Source organism: Diadema antillarum, unplaced genomic scaffold (assembly GCF_040938485.1).
Source record: "Diadema antillarum isolate AM-2024a unplaced genomic scaffold, OU_Dant_1.0 scf00000037, whole genome shotgun sequence".
Classification (NCBI taxonomy): Eukaryota; Metazoa; Echinodermata; class Echinoidea; order Diadematoida; family Diadematidae; genus Diadema; species Diadema antillarum.
In genome coordinates, this window is record NW_027270926.1 from 1,538,774 (window position 1) to 1,555,250 (window position 16,477).

General features: G+C 38.7%; 1 protein-coding gene across 1 annotated transcript; it reads right to left on the reverse strand.

Moving 5' to 3' along the window:
* Window positions 1-5,890: 5,890 nt before the first annotated feature.
* LOC139709094 (sodium/nucleoside cotransporter 2-like) lies at window positions 5,891-14,131 on the reverse strand. The gene is given in 11 exon segments (XM_071621059.1): window positions 5,891-6,021; window positions 6,970-7,150; window positions 8,691-8,867; window positions 9,311-9,361; window positions 9,363-9,480; window positions 9,970-10,226; window positions 10,568-10,783; window positions 10,969-11,160; window positions 12,416-12,557; window positions 13,327-13,604; window positions 14,039-14,131. Coding segments are annotated over 11 exon segments (1,836 nt in total).
* Between the last annotated feature and the right edge of the window lie 2,346 nt (window positions 14,132-16,477).

The following is a 16,477-nucleotide window of genomic DNA, read 5'->3' on the forward strand; positions in this document are numbered from 1 at the left end:
TAAACTTGGAAGAAACAGACCCATGACATGCTTTACAACGATCCACATTTCTCTGTGACCACTGAACCAAATTGAATGGGGTTGTCTGCGAAATATAGGTAAGATGTTACATTTTTAGATCCTAAAATAGCATTCAGACAGTTTAATCATATTGAAAGTTATCAATGCGGAAATCCGATTGTAATTTCTTTTTGGACATACTGTTGGACATACAATGTGTACCAACCAAATAAATACATACTTAGCGACAGCAGAGAAACGAATATAGATGCGCAAAACAGGAAACAGACACTAATGAATTCGTAACAAGTCACCATACAGCTGTATTACTTTATGAAAGTCGCAGACAGCTGAAAAGAAAAACCCAGCGAAGTTTAGGTTTTCTAGAGAGTAATCTTGATTAAACTAAAATACATGTATGAAATTTGTATTTGTTAGGTAATCTAAAGTTAATAATAATCTTTGCAACCTCTGGTCCATATGTCAAAGTCTAGAAGAATGCTAAAATGGTTAAATAATTATGTGGATTTCCTTATCTTTTGCCATTGCATTTTTTGTTCCTTAGTGCTGTCATCCATTACCAAATCAATAATTACATGTATAACATTATTCTATCAAATAATAATAACGATAAAAATACCATAAAATACTGATTCAGTATCAAGAACTTACACAGAAGCTCAAATGGCGGATTTCATTACACCGAGAGAGATTGACGAAGGTGGCTAACCGCAAAAAGGTACATCATAGGGTATAATCAGAAGTGATACAACCGTACTGAAATAAAATAAATTTTTGAATGCTCAGTTTGAAACTAACATATAAAGGAAACCAAAACCCAAAGAAAAATGTGGATTAAGTGAAAGCGGCAACATTAGTAGAACACATCTGTAAAAGTTTAGGAAAAACCGGACAATCGATGCAAAAGTTTTCAAAGTTTTGGTGTTGGAACCGATGGATGAGGACGGAGGTTATGATGTCATGTGTGGACAACAATATAAAGAAAATATAAGGGAATTCCACCAAAATTAAATTTTCTAGCAATATGAAAGAGCACTTGACTAACCGCTTTCAGAAAGCAGGGGGAATAATTGCTACCCTTAACATATTGTATGTCAGTATCAAGTTGATGGAATGTGTAATTTTCACGAAAAATGATTTTTTTTTAACTTCATGACATTGACACTCAAGTTTTGATATGTGAATCCAGTCAAAGCTGTGAAAGCCACTGATTTTCTTTTTAAATCTCCTACAAAATATGAATTTCATATTTTTTCAGTGTACAATAATACACAAGTGACAAATCACACAAACAAAATCAGGCCCGTAGCCAGGGGGGGGGGGGGGGGGGGGGTGCGTCGGGTGCGTACGCACCCCCCAAAATTAGGTCCACTTTTTCATAATAACGGTTTTTAGCAATTCACAAAATAACAATCCAAATAAATATAAAGACACATTATATGCTACGTAAATGTGGAAGAGTACGTTTAACAATGTTAAAAATAATTGTACGAAACTCTTTTGTTGTATGAACCATCGGATCGTCCCCATGCACACAAACGCAAATGTTATGTATCAATTTGTGCGAGCTATATTGGCACTGCATGCCATGGCCCTTGGCGCGTGTGACCGGTGTTTTCTTTTTCCACTGGCCGCCCGAGTACGTGCGATTCGTGGATGACATTGAGGATTTTTTTCACAGGAACAGAGGTAAGTGGATGAAAATCTAATAGCCTCAAGTTTACATATATGATAAAAATTAAAGAAATTTCCTCGAAATTACTATAATCGAAAACCTGAGACATTTTATATCTACGTCTCACAAAGATATAGTACATGTATATACATGTTGGCATGATAATGCCTGGGGATAGATTATTATGTCAACTATTTTCCATTATGAATGCATGCTCCAATCAAATTGTGAAAAGGTGGTCATGAATTAGCATTTCTTACGAACGATCAGGAGAGACAAAACAAAATGAAAGGCCTGTCTTACTCCAGTTCTCGTGTAACACTCATTGGGCCATTATGCATGCCTAACGAATTATAATAGCTGCTTTTTCTAGCCCTTTTGCTAGTACCAACATTCGAGAAAAGATCATCTATCAAATAACTGTACGATCTCCGTGCATAATCTAATGCTTTTAAACACACACTTATTCATATTTTTCATAAAAACACAGGTAATGAGCCGGATTGGGTTAAAATTCTCACTTACAGCTTTGTAGAAGTCTGAGTCAACAGTATCACACAGTACTTCAAGACGTATTAGTACAAACGATTTCTTGAGCCTGCACCGTTTCAGGCTCTGTTCTGGATACGGCGGTAGAAACTCAGTCTTTTTTGTTGTTTATTTTATCATTATTTACTAATCTCTTTTCTAACTTACAGGTAGCGGATTTCTTTGCAGGCCGAATTCGGAAATGTACTGTTGATTATTACTTATACATTTTCTCATGTTGTGACAGTTCTATTGGTTCTCATTTTAAAGTGAGCCAAAACCTAAGAACATTTTCACTTATAATTTCCAAAGAGTATTATGCAGGCACGCAAACTCATTTTAGTTGTATTTCATTTAAATGTAATGGGTAAGAGGGTATGAGAGAGAATGGAAAGTGCTGAGCTATGAAGTAAAATGGTAAAGTAAAAAGTTTGTCAGATAGTATTACAAAAGCCTGAATATTGCAAGAGCTCCGGAGTAAAAACAGTCAGTGAAAAACCCTATGTATGATAACATCGTGAGAGCGTTAGACTGCATTGTGACGCATCGTTATCTAATTTACATTCTTTATTGATATATTTTCATAAATATCTCAGGTAATGAGTCGGATTGGATTACAATTCTCACTTACAGCTTTGTAGAAGTCTGAGTCAACAGTATCACACAGTACTTCAAGACGTATTATAGTACAAACGATTTCTTGAGCCTGCACCGTTTCAAGCTCTGTTCTGGATACGGCGGTAGAAACTCATTCTTTTTTGTTGTTTATTTTATCATTATTTACTAATCTCTTTTCTAACTTACAGGTAGCGGATTTCTTTGCAGGCCAAATTCAGAAATGTACTGTTGATTATTACTTATACATTTTCTCATGTTGTGACAGTTCTATTGGTTCTCATTTTAAAGTGAGCCAAAACCTAAGAACATTTTCACTTATAATTTCCAAAGAGTATTATGCAGGCACGCAAACTCATTTTAGTTGTATTTCATTTAAATGTAATGGGTAAGAGGGTATGAGAGAGAATGGAAAGTGCTGAGCTATGAAGTAAAATGGTAAATAGGAAAACATCTGAGCACTAAGCCTGAGGTCTGAATATTTAATAAATAAGAAATAACCATTCCAGTATGTATCTTAGTGTGCACAGTAAGACAGATCAAATCAAATAGGAAAACATCTGAGCACTAAGCCTGAGGTCTGAATTTGCACTCAACTTCTTCCAATGGCTAACGGATGTTTAATTTTTGAATTTCACTGACCTCCAAATTTCACAAAGAAAACCTTCTTAGCATGATGGTTAATATGACATTTGACTGATATTGGAGATGTTTGCGAATCGGATCTACTACCTTTGATATTATTAAATCTAAAATGATTATTTGAAATTTCGGAAATGCTGGAAATATCCTACCACAAGGAGGCAAAATATAAATGGTTCACATTTACAACTCATTTTGTTTTAAAAATTTTCTTATTTATTTTCGTTTTTGACAAACTCGCATACCAACGGCTGATATACTGTATAGTAAAGTCAATGTTTCATCTTCCAAACAGCATCCAATGGGATGGAAAACTCCAACTGAAAGTCTGAAAGGTGGACACCGTGACCATACTCGCTAAAGAAAACGCGTAATAGGGGTCGTTTTTTCTCACGGATTAGATGGAAAGTGTGATGTACGAGCGTATATAATCAAAGGGTATCAAAAAGGCCGAAATTTGGGAAAATGGTATATTGTTCAATCATGACTTCTTTAGGGTGCAGGAAACATTTAAGGAATACAGGGGAAACTCGGTATAACGAACACTGCTATAACGAGATATCGGTTATAACGAGGAAATTTTCTCGGTCCCAAATTTCCTTCCACACAAGTCTATGTAAAATGCTACTCTTATAGCGAGATCGGCTATAACGAAATAACTGCTATAACGAGATAAATTTTGTGACTTCCAAACAAAGAAAAACATAGTAAATCAAACCTGCTATAGCGAGGTAAAGCAAAATGCCTTCGGTAAAGCTATACTTCGCCTGTGCTATCATCTTCCGAGATTGTAAAGCTTGATGCGCCAAAAACTGTCTTGTACACACATAATCATTTTCTTCAATGCACTCCAGCTAGCACTGCATGTTGTACGTGTGAAGTGTGTGTGTGCACGCACACGTATGCAGAAAGTGTGGTGGGACGGCCATGTATACATGACATCATCATGACGTTTAGCGGGTGTGAGGCAATCTGACGCTGTGATTGGCCTTCTACTTAGGGAATTCCCCGTCTTCACACACACGCAGTCATAGTATACAGAACGTGTCACATACACACACAGCATTGTGCAGACCATATTCAAGCTTTCCACACAACACACACCATACGATAACCATGCACATACCAATCCACAGACGATCTTGATACAATCGCAAGCTATATAAATTTACAAATTCAAACATCTACAATTAATAAGAAACACATTCTTGATATTGGATTTCCTTGGCAAAAACATCTTCTTACCCATAAAGGTGAGTAATTCCCTCACACACAATATCAAGTTTTCAGTATTGATTGAAATATGATGGGCAGCCCCACATGTGCAAATTAATGTCATTATTTTATGCCTTCTTTTATGCCTACCCGGTACTGATATGAGATATCGGCTATAACGAGGAAAATGACTCGGTCCCGACCATCTCGTTATATCGAGTTTCCACTGTACTTGTTTTAAGGCCCGAAAAATCATATGATCATTACTCGTTTAGGGGCCATTTTGAAAGTCCATGTATGAGCATGGTGTCCACCTTTTAATTGTCACTATGTAGATACCCCTCCCGGGACAGTATCAAAGGACCGTTTTGTTAATTAACGCAATCCCCCCTTCCTTTAAAAATCCTGGCTTCAGGCCTGCTAACGCGGGTATACAATAGAAAAAATAAAAGTTGGAACAACACCAGGAAAATCACTATTCTCAAATTTTGCGGCGCGCTACGCGCGCAGAGTCTCGAACACAATTAAACTTTGCAAACTTCGTGGCAAAATGAGTTTTTTACTATTTAAACAGTCAAAATCCACAATTTGCGGCGCGCTTCGCGCGCAAATTCTATACAACTTTTGTAGTTCGGTCGTCCAAAGAATAATATAATATATATATATATATATTATATATAATAATTGTGTGTGTGTGTGTGTGTGTGTGTGTGTGTGTGTGTCATCACTGGTATTGGTACCGAAGGTCCGTTTTTTTAGTGACCGCACCCCCTCTTGAAAAATCCTGGCTACGGGCCTGCAAAATGCATCACAGAAGTAGCATGGAAAGCTAAAAGAGTCACATTGCGTTCCATTTTTCTACAAGTAAAAAATGACGGCAAGACAGCAAGAAAACACAAGCAGTTCCCTGACGTGGGTATATGCACTGGCCTCGGCAAGATAAGTAATGAAAGGCACTGTTGTAATTTATTCACAAGACGACATCATGCCCGGGTATTTGAAAGAAGACGCCAAATCTCATACGTCTCATGCGTACAACGTTAAATTCAATATTGCAAGTTACGTGCACAACCCAGCAGTGTCCTTCTCTTCTTCCTTTGTCTTTCTCGTTATTTTATTTATCAGGAGACTTCTCAGCGTATCCTAGGGGAGAAAACCGCCCTTCAAGAATCTCAGTAATGTTCCGATCTGCTATTAATTCATTTCATTTTGGGAGGACGTCCTGCATATCACTATTAGTAGCCCTATAACGTCGTCATCGCTAGTGTCGATGTTTTCGTTCCAGCCGGTGGTCCCGCCCGTTTCGTCTGGTACGTACAAAACGCCTACAATGGGGATAGAAATGAAATTCCACACAATATTAAAGTCGACTTTCAAGAAAGAGAGCAAAATCAGACCAACAAAATGTTAGAGATTTCGTCATAAAATGTACATTAGATGATCAAAATGTTATGAAATTATCGTCACCAACAAAAGTAGTTTTAGCCAGTGTATATGCAAGTTCTTTGAGATGGTGATGTCACAACTGTGCACAAAAATATCATATTATGAATCATGTTGTGGATCAATGATTAACACAGCGACTACAACACTGAGATCATCACTGCTTGTTATTGCAACAAAACATACATTTTGTGTTATGGACATTATATTCCTTTTTTTTTCCCCCATTTACTTCATGCCCAAAAGGAAATTTAGCAGAATGCACATTTCTAGACTTGTGAGGTAATAACGTCACACACCACATTTACACATGTTCTTGCTTTCTTGAAAACGTTTCGTGTACATTTTGTGGCCATGTTGTTTCAGTGCACTTTAAAAACAAGAGTTTGCGTGTTCATAATGTCATGTGCTTTTTTTTCAAATTTATGACGCCTATAACATTCCATTTATTCTAACAAAGCAAAAACTTACAAACAAGTTAACGAAGTAAAGACAGAAGACATGTACTTGCTAAAACATTTAATAGAGTAGTGAACATCAACAGAAGACGTCAGGTCTTTTAACGGTTTATTCCGGGCCAAGGTTGATAATTATAAAAGGATTTTATGGGAAGTAAGACAATGACACTACACATTGCTACAGAAGACCGTGAACATTATACGAGAGAACACGCAAGATACGAATGCATGCATTCCTGAAGCAAGGACATCGATAGTTCTATTACACTTGAAATTCCCCATTCCGAAGTGTTGCCTTTTCATTTCTTTGCATCTATTGCTACCATTTTACTTAACCTCACCACTCATAAGCAGCTTCATTTGTCAATTTACCTGCAATGCACGCCGTCGTGAAACAAGCCGCAGACCCCGCGAAGAGGGCCCTTACAGCCAACGGGGCAAGTAAATGCCTCTTCTTGGGCAATAGTGGGGTAAGAACCCCAAGAACAACGCCGATCGAGGAAATATTGGAGAAACCGCAGAGGGCGTATGTTGCAATTACCTCCGATCGAAGCTAAATCAGAGGCAAATCAAAGACATCATATATACCAGAAAGAATAAAAGAAGAAAGTAATTAATTCACACTCCCGTTAACTATTAAAGCTGGTGTAGAATCAGAACATAAAATTTGGAAGATTTCTTACAATACCAACACATAATGATCATTTTAATCATTCATAATCATTTCAATGTTATCATTCATTGCTGATTTTGCAATATACCACCCTTGCCGAAGGTTAGAACTGTTGAAATGTTAAAAAAAAATGCTTAATGATATGGTTCTATTGACATAATTTCTGCTCTTTTTCGTAAAAAAAAAAAAGTGGAATAGAAAGTGCACAATACTTCGTACAAACCGACGTGAGATTGTATATATACATATGAATACGTTCGCAAGCGAATTCGGTCATATGACTGCCCGCGTGATCACGGTGCCTCGGAACAATATGATGTTAGATTTTAAATCCGCATAGTTTTCTAAGTTCATGTTCCATTTCGTTTGTTTGACTTGATTCTCTTCATTAACGTCAACTCAATTACGGCGGATTGTAATGTAAAGTATCGCAAAATCTAATATTGCCACCTACAGTTCACTCAGTAAGGATGGCGGATAACTTTTAGTCGTCATTTCAAACACGTTCACTCTTTGCTGCCAATGACATGTCTGCACCAATCGTTGTCAATACCTAATCAAAATAATACGTGTATACTTCGGGGGGGGGGGGGCGGGGAAGATATCTCAAGAATTTTCCATTATATTTCCTGATTTGACCTTTGCCTGTGAAAGAAAGGGACCGTCTTGTCTTAATAATACAAGAAAAAAGCGCAACTGACGAATCAAAAATCGATTAAAAAAATCAAGCGTACAATCCTGTCTATTTTCGATATCCTCCCCCAGCCCTCTTCTCTATTAATTTGCTTTGAGTCACACTGGATAAATAAAGTAAACTATTTAGCATAACAGCTTGGCTTTGGCTCTGTTCGCTATATGAGACAAGTGGCTACTGCATGGTTATTATTGCCTTTAATAAATGTCATGGTGAAGTGCTGGCTATACTGTCGCTTAGTGCTTGTTAGGGTATCTCACAATTTTTTTTTAGGTTACTTGTGACATGGTTAATTCTCTGTACGCAAAATCATTTGATATTCACAGCAAAGGTAAGACAGGGAAACACCAACCAATATAAAAGTTCTACTCTGAATTTACTCAAGGTTAAAGGGATGGTATAGTTTTGGTTGAGATGGCTGAGATACTCTAGTACAAAGCAAAACAAAGTGATCCAAATAAAAGTATTTTATTAGAATCATTTTGGTTACTCTATTTTTTTTTTTGGGGGGGGGGTATTTTAGCCATTTCAATATCGATTATAATCAAATGAAATTCTTGAATCGAATGCTCTTTAGTTTTCATATGCACATGATTTCTAATCATGTCGCAAAAAAACCCACCTGAATCCCCATCTAAAAAAAAAAAAAATAAAATAAAAATTGTACCAACCTTTTAAAACGAATAACATTTCGACAAGAGTTGAGAATATGAGTGAAAGTCTTACAGACATGATTGGGCCGGATCCTGTAGCCCTGTTCTCAATGTAGTGGCCCATCTTCTCGTAGGCGACGAGCTCGTTCAAGAGCGTCTTGAGACCGATGAGTTCGGCAACGACTCGGCAATCTCCCCACTCGACTCCCATAACGAGCGCGAGAGGCATAAAGGCGTACGAGCAGATCCACTGACAATGGAAAAAACAATACCCAGAACAAACAAAATCAAATAAACAAACAGACTGGAGGCAATTCACTCAATAAAATTCTCGTGATGAACTTTACAATCTTCCCTGCTGGAAAGAACACAGTGTTCGCGATGTGTTCACAAGGTTGACAACATGATTGTATGTGAAAACGTTTTTTTTTTTCTTTTCTTTTTACAGAGAGTTCAGATAGTAATATTTTGTTTCACATACTGTGAATTGATGATTCGCAATGTTAATTGTATTCACATTTGCTGAAACGCTCGAAAAAAAAAAGCTGCATACAAATGAAAAAGTTCTATTTATAAGCACATTCACAAAACTGACGGTAACAACTTTTGCTACCAGATCGCAGCTCTTGCATTCCGTTGCGTCACATGATTATTCGAGGGCTAGCAGCGTTCCGCGCAGAGCCTTGGATATACCTGTAGTGTCAGTCCTGAAAATCCAACCAGACTCCCGAAATATCCAAGTACCTGCGTTGACGAGCGCCAGCAGCGACAAGAAGGCAATCAGGTTTGCTACAACATTGAACACGACGGGCAGTCCGAGCGTAGCCCCGTTTGCCGCTGCTTCAATGACGTTGCGCTCTTCCCTGATAAGAGCAGTGAGGTAAACAATGTTCGTATGATTAGCTCTTGAAAATTACGTGTAATTTGCGAATTATTCGCACACAAGTACTAGAGTACACCATTCTATCTGGTAGAGTTTACATCATGTTTCCATACGCATATGCTACTTTAAAGGTGGCCTTTTGGGGTATTAATCGATAATTGACATGCACATCAAGAACAAAATAAAAAGAAATAAATAGAGAGACTGTGGGGGGGGGGGGGGTGAAAGGAAGAGAAATATTGGTGTGGAAGACAGGTGCATGAAGAAACTTTCGTGTTTTGGTTTTGACGATATGAAGGATGGGTTTACACTGACGATAAAAGGAAACTTACGATTGCTCACTTTCATATGAAATTTCACAAGAGCCATACGTTCGAAAAAAGAAATGTAAATCACACAGAGGTTTCAGAGAATTAAATGTAATCGCACACTGTATTCGGATGTCACCTAATATTTTTTTTTTATTCACCCTTTTGGTATTTTAACATCATCTTGCGTCACCAGCTTTGATTTCTCCGTCTCCGGGTACATGAGCTTCGCCATAGCTAAGGCGGCTGGGGCCGACATGACCGAGGCCGAAATGAGGTGTCCGGCGTCGACGCCGTAGTGAATGTATGCGCCAAAAACAGCGCCAGCTACTGTGGCCATGGACCCAGTCATGACAGCATGAATTTCAGAACTCGTCATTTGGTTCAGATACGGCTCGACGCAGATGATGGATTCGCTCTGTTGAGAAGGTCCGAAAAAGGATACAAAAGGAATACTATGTAATTTTCAGCATAGGTGATAATGTTACTCGAACAAGAAATGACGACCGTGTACTAGTCAGTATGATGATTGATACGGTCATATCTACTAAGGGTATAGGCCTATTCTTCAGTGTAAGGACTATTCCCACCAGAGGGTGCGAAAGCATAGTCATAACGCGAGCATGATATCTTCGTTTACTGAGCTGACAAGTACATCGTATAATTAAGCTTTATAGATCTATGACGCTAACACTAAGACAACGCTAATTAGACAACACACACACACACACACACACACACACACACACACACACACACAATGGTGTTCTGCATGTACACGAGACAGTTGTGTCCATTGATCATGAACTCACTGTGCCCAGGAAAAATGTTTCCCGCCGCACTCAAAGACTCGACTGCCGTGGTCTTCATTGTCCGCTGCATCAACCAGGCCATTTTCTGAATTATCACCTGCATCACGCCATAGTAGTACAAGATCTTGACGATGCTGCCGAAGTAGAACAGGATTGGCAAGACCTGAAAACGAAATGCGTACAAAAATGGATGAGTTCACGGCGGAATTTATATGAAAATGATTATATGATATAGTCAATGTTGTAAATACACATAAAAACAGACATATTTTCCCAACTTTTATGATAAAGTGGTCCATTACGACTCACGTGTCGAACTTATTGCATCATAATCTTCGTAAAACTCACCCCAAAGGCAAAGTAGTGACGGACGTAATCTTCGCCAAAGACGAACACCGCCCCCGCGTGGGAAAAGCCGTAGACCTGAATGATTATGTCTTTAAGCCACTTAAAGAGCGCCAGACCTGGAGGAGTGCGGAGGACGAAGAGGCCCATCAGAAACTGTAGGACAAGACCCCAGAGCACTGGCCGCCATTTCACCTATAGGAAAGGCACTCAAGGTTTCATCATTAGTGATCAGTTTTGTGCGTTACCCCCCTGAACGATTACCCCACACCCATTCCCTCACTCCAACCCTAATCCTTATCATGCTGCTTATCCTGAACCTACTCCTGAATCTAACCCATATTCTAACCCTAACCCTAACCCTAATTTTCACTCTAACTCTATAACCAACCGGGGAAAGTTGTCCTCGGTGGGTAATCGTCCTGATACCATAGATGCTCTGGTAACCAGAATTGCACTCTTAACTGTACGAGGTGGAGGGATACGTAAATATGCATAATCGAGTTATTTATTATCTTACAACCACCAGTGCAATCAATACTTTTTAAAGGTCCAGTTTACCTTTGGTAGCAGTGATTTTAAAAATGTTTAAGATATCACATTTGATGCATAATTGTAGGTCTGTTGTATCACAAAACATCCTACCATATACAATTTTCACAATAAAGCCTAAAGGAGATATTAGTATTTTTCTCAATAAACCATAACTGTACACGGTTAAGTCTGGAAGGATTTTTATTATAACTATTGTTCATATTTGTGTATCTAACAATACTTAACATCGATTATGCTGGTTCAAATTTTTACAGTCGTTTTTTCTATCCTTAACTCACATTCTAAAACTATTTTAGAGCACCAATGCTGGGCTTTAGTTTCATCTGCAAATGGTAAATTATGCCTTTAAAGGGATGGTACAGTATTGGTGGAGATGAGAATTGGGCTTTTAACTTTTTGCGAGATACCAAGAAAATACTTATGAAATAGTACAGAGCATACCATTTTAAGAGGAATTCAAAGTTTATTTGATGGAAATCCGGGGCCCGTTTCATAAAACTTGTCATCAGTGACAAGTTGTCACAGATGTGACAAGCTACTGAAATCCTTGCATCTGATTGGCTGAGAGCAAATTTGTCATAGAAATGTGGCACTTGTCACTGATGACAAGTATTATGAAACGGGCCCCAGGTTTGGAATGACTGAAACATCTAAGAACAAAGTAAAACAGAGCGATCGTAATAAAATGTGGGTCCCACACTTTATTAGAATCGCTCTGTTTTGGATATCTCAGCCATTTCAAAACTAATTTTCATCAAACAAACATTGAATTCCTCATGGAATTACATGCTCTTTCATATTTCATAAGAGGTTTCTCATTATCTCACCAAAAAAAAAATGTTAGAAATCTGAAATTAGGTCTCAACCAAAACTATACGATCCCTTTAAGGTTCACCTTGTGAGGGCGATGTGACGAGATATAGATGATGGTAACCAAGATGAGTAACCCTGACAGCGACACGAGCTGTATTGGTCGATCTCGTGTCAGGAGGTATAGAACAACAACAAAACCTAGCGATGCCAGAACCATGACGAACCTAGAGGCGAACAAGGAAAATGGAATTTTCATGTGATCATTCACAGGTCTGCCAACATTCCCATAGCAATCAGGGAGATATCTGTGTGTCTTAAATGCATTTCAAGGGGCGAAAATAATTCCCAAATCAAGGAGATTTTAATATTCTCTTATTCAGACATGAACAGATCTTGACATTTTCAGGGAGACTCCTGCAGAATCAGGGAGACTTGGCAGCTGTAGTCCAAGTTGTAATTTTATACTTGATTGTTATGATATTTGTTTGAATCATGAAAATCAATAAGAACATAAATACAAAAAACCCCTCTGCATTCCGAGTTATCGTAATGCGAACCATAACGATAATAATTGATGATAAAATTGCTAGTTATTAATGATTTTATATTCACATCATTATCGATTCCACAGGTCTATAGTCATAATCATGGATATCAAAACTATAGTAAGCCTATCACTGCCCTCATCGTTTAAACACTGTTATTGGCCTGATATTATCAACTGTTACCTTCTCTACAGAATTGCCACCTCCTAGTTTACTTCGGTCTTTCCCTGTCTGTTATCATGACTAATGCAATATTTATGGGGGGGGGGGGGGGTTGTATCAGTTAATAACTTGTGTCATTTTTGTTTTGCTTACTCCTGTAAGTATTAAATTCTACGGAGAAATGCAAACTCAGTTTACCAAGCTTAAGGACTTTTTTTTGGGGGGGGGGGGATACTCTGCACGATTATTTCTTTAACTACTCTAGATAAATGACTACATAATTCACCGTTTGACGAAGCGATGTTGAGTCACGGCGCAAGCCGGTTGCACGCAGCGCTTGTAGAGAAGGTCTCCGAATCTATCCCGGATGAGACGATAGGCATACGCTACGACAGCCAGGCACGTGATGATGAGAAGGGCCGAGGCTTTGTCGAAGTCGCGCAGGCAGGCGAAGATCAGGTACACAATGTAGAGCCCGAGCACGAGGCACGTCAACACTCCCTTGGCAGCTATCTTGTTGGTTTTCAGAAAGGACTTCGCCTTGCGCGTCACGTGGTATATTTTCTAGGGATGCGCAGAATAAAACCAACATATAAACTGAAGCTATCAAGTGATCATTTTAATCCTAGATTTTAATTTCGTTACCCAATACATCGTAGAACCGTATTGATTAGCAGTGTAATTCTAATGTAAGAATGTGAAAACAAATTTGAATATGCTTTCAACACAATTTCAATATGAATTCAAATAATGCTTTTTACACAATCTTAAAGTAAGTTCTCAAATAAAAACAGCAGTTGATATCTACAGATTTTGATCAGTTCTAAAGCACTTTACACACACACACACACACACACACACACAACGCTCTTTTGACGTATAGATCATGAATGAGGCGCTTCAAGAAAACGACAATAAAAAAATAATGTTAAAAAGGAAGGCTAAAGTAGCGAAATATTTTTTGAAGAACAGAAATATTCTCACAGCCCAACATCTACTTTGGAGGTCGTCAACGTCGTCGTTGTCGATATCCTCATCGTCTTCTTGGTCACCATCATTGTTTGCCACCCCTCCTTGTCGGTCGGGATCATCTTTGCTGTGGTCGTTAACCACTTTGAGGGTGATGGTTTCATTTGCGACGTCGTCCTCATGAGCGTAGTCACAGTCGCCACTCTCATTGCACTTTGGAACATCGTTAACGGTTTCCATTTTGATGCAAACTTCGGCTATCCTGAAAAAAAAAAAAACAAATCAGCGTAAAAAAATTCAGGTATAAACGAACTATTACAATGACAGATGACTTGCCTTAATGAGTGCAATTCCGCCCATGATCATACATGTTAGTTTTAATGAGCAGAGCAAAATTTAACAGTAGAAAAGTACAAGTTCCCTCAAACTCACGCCTGATACATCAGAGTTGTAGCATGTCAATGGTGATATCATTAGCGACGAATTGATTATGCAAAGTAGCAGAGATGATGATGCCATAGCATCAAGACTACCATTGACCTGCTCACAAATCTTCACCCCCATTTTTCCCACATGAAATAGAATAATAAAAACGTGTATTCTTCACACCAAATAATTATGTTTCGGTGTGAAGTAGTAAAAGGGGCGAAGGAAGAAAGAAAAGGAGTTGAAAGGTCAATACTGTACCAACACACGCGAGGCACAAGATGGGAGGGCTCATCGAGAAATTTTGTATTGAAAGTGAAACGATTCACGATTTCGACAAGGAGAAAAACAAGAGACCCGGGAGTCTCGCGCTCACCCGAGTATCGCAAATTCACCTTCCACGCATTCTGGCAGACTCTTATACCGCACTACATTGCAAGCTTGAAGGGCGGGGGCATTTGCATATTCCATCACACCGGTAAAAATACCTGTCATGTACACTGTACTTAGAAAGCTTGGCTATGCGGTTTAAAAATCACTTTAATTCTACAGAAAAAAAAAATATTTGTAAATATTCCTTAATTTGGGGGTTGGGGCCCCCTGGGGGTCCCCAAGTGGGGCATGGTGCCCACATTAACGTATTGAGATCCTATCCTCGTAGGGATGCTACCTGCCGAGTTTGGTGAAAATGTATAATGATGTGTTCGAGAAGAAGATGAAAATGTACAATTTAGGCCCCATTTGGCCCCCCCCCCCTTCCCCTGCCAAGGGGGGCACCCCTGATTCCGTCATGAACAAGCCTGTAACTACATTCATCAATGCACTAACTCATATAATAGTATCAACTTAGTTCTTTCACATTTGGTTCTAGAGAAGATTTTTAAAGATCCCTTAACGGGGGGGAGGGGTTGTTGGGGCAGTTGGGGCACCGTGCCCATTTCAACAAACGGGGATCCTATTCCCCTGGGCATGCTATCTACCAAGTTTGATGAAAATCGGTGATGGGGTTTTCAAGAAGAAGATGAAAATGTAAAAAGTTTGCGAACGATGCACCACGGACCACGGACGAAGAGCGATCGCAATAGCTCACTTGAGCCTTTGGCCTAGGTGAGCTAAAAAGGACTTGAAATTAGAGAGTACAAAAATATGAATAATTATGCTATATAAGAGTTTATGAGAAAAATGCCTCAATTTGAATGTAAGAGTATTTAATCTTCAAGCCTCTTATTTAAGAGTCATGGTTATGATGAAAATGAAACTGATCATTATGACAAATTATGCGAAGGACGAGAATGATAAGAAAAGAACACATGTTATGATAAATGTAGTCCCTGCACATCTTTTCAGCACAAAACCCCTTCTCTCCCCCTCATCTTTCCCACCCACACTTTTGGCTCTTTAAATAAAAAGGGGAAAAATGGGAAGGGGTTGGCGGGGAGGGTTGCCCTACCCCCAACCCCGCATCCCCGCACCTGTGTAAAAGCAGTCTCGACCTAGAAGTTACTAGCATACAAGCCGCATCAAGGTGGCTAGAAAAGTACAGTTTCTCATTTACACGTGACATCTGATATAACGTTTAATGATGCTTGTCCCTCGATGACACCTGCGTCAAGAACAACGAATTTTCGTGTATCACTTTCACATCCACCTCCAAAACGTAAACTGGTCATCACAAGATAAGCAGGCGCACCTCACAGTGGGAGGATACCTCACCTCTTTCATTTTTCAATTTCCTCATTTTACCATCTTGGTACCACTGCTTCAAAATATCATCAAGTTTTTGTTTTGTGTGTGTGTGTGAGTGTGTGTGTGTGTTTTTTTTTTTTATTATAGAGATGTTATGGTTTGTTTCAATGGCTAATCTACCACTACCTTATGAAAAACCAGGCACATGTTATGGAATGAGTTTGGTACACAGAATATGTAGTACATTACTCAACAAGTTTTTCTTTTACGTGTAGCTCTCTTTTTCAACAACACAATGATTTAGAAAAAAAAAAAGAGTCCCATTGGATTATGAACCTCCTATTTTTTCTTCCTTT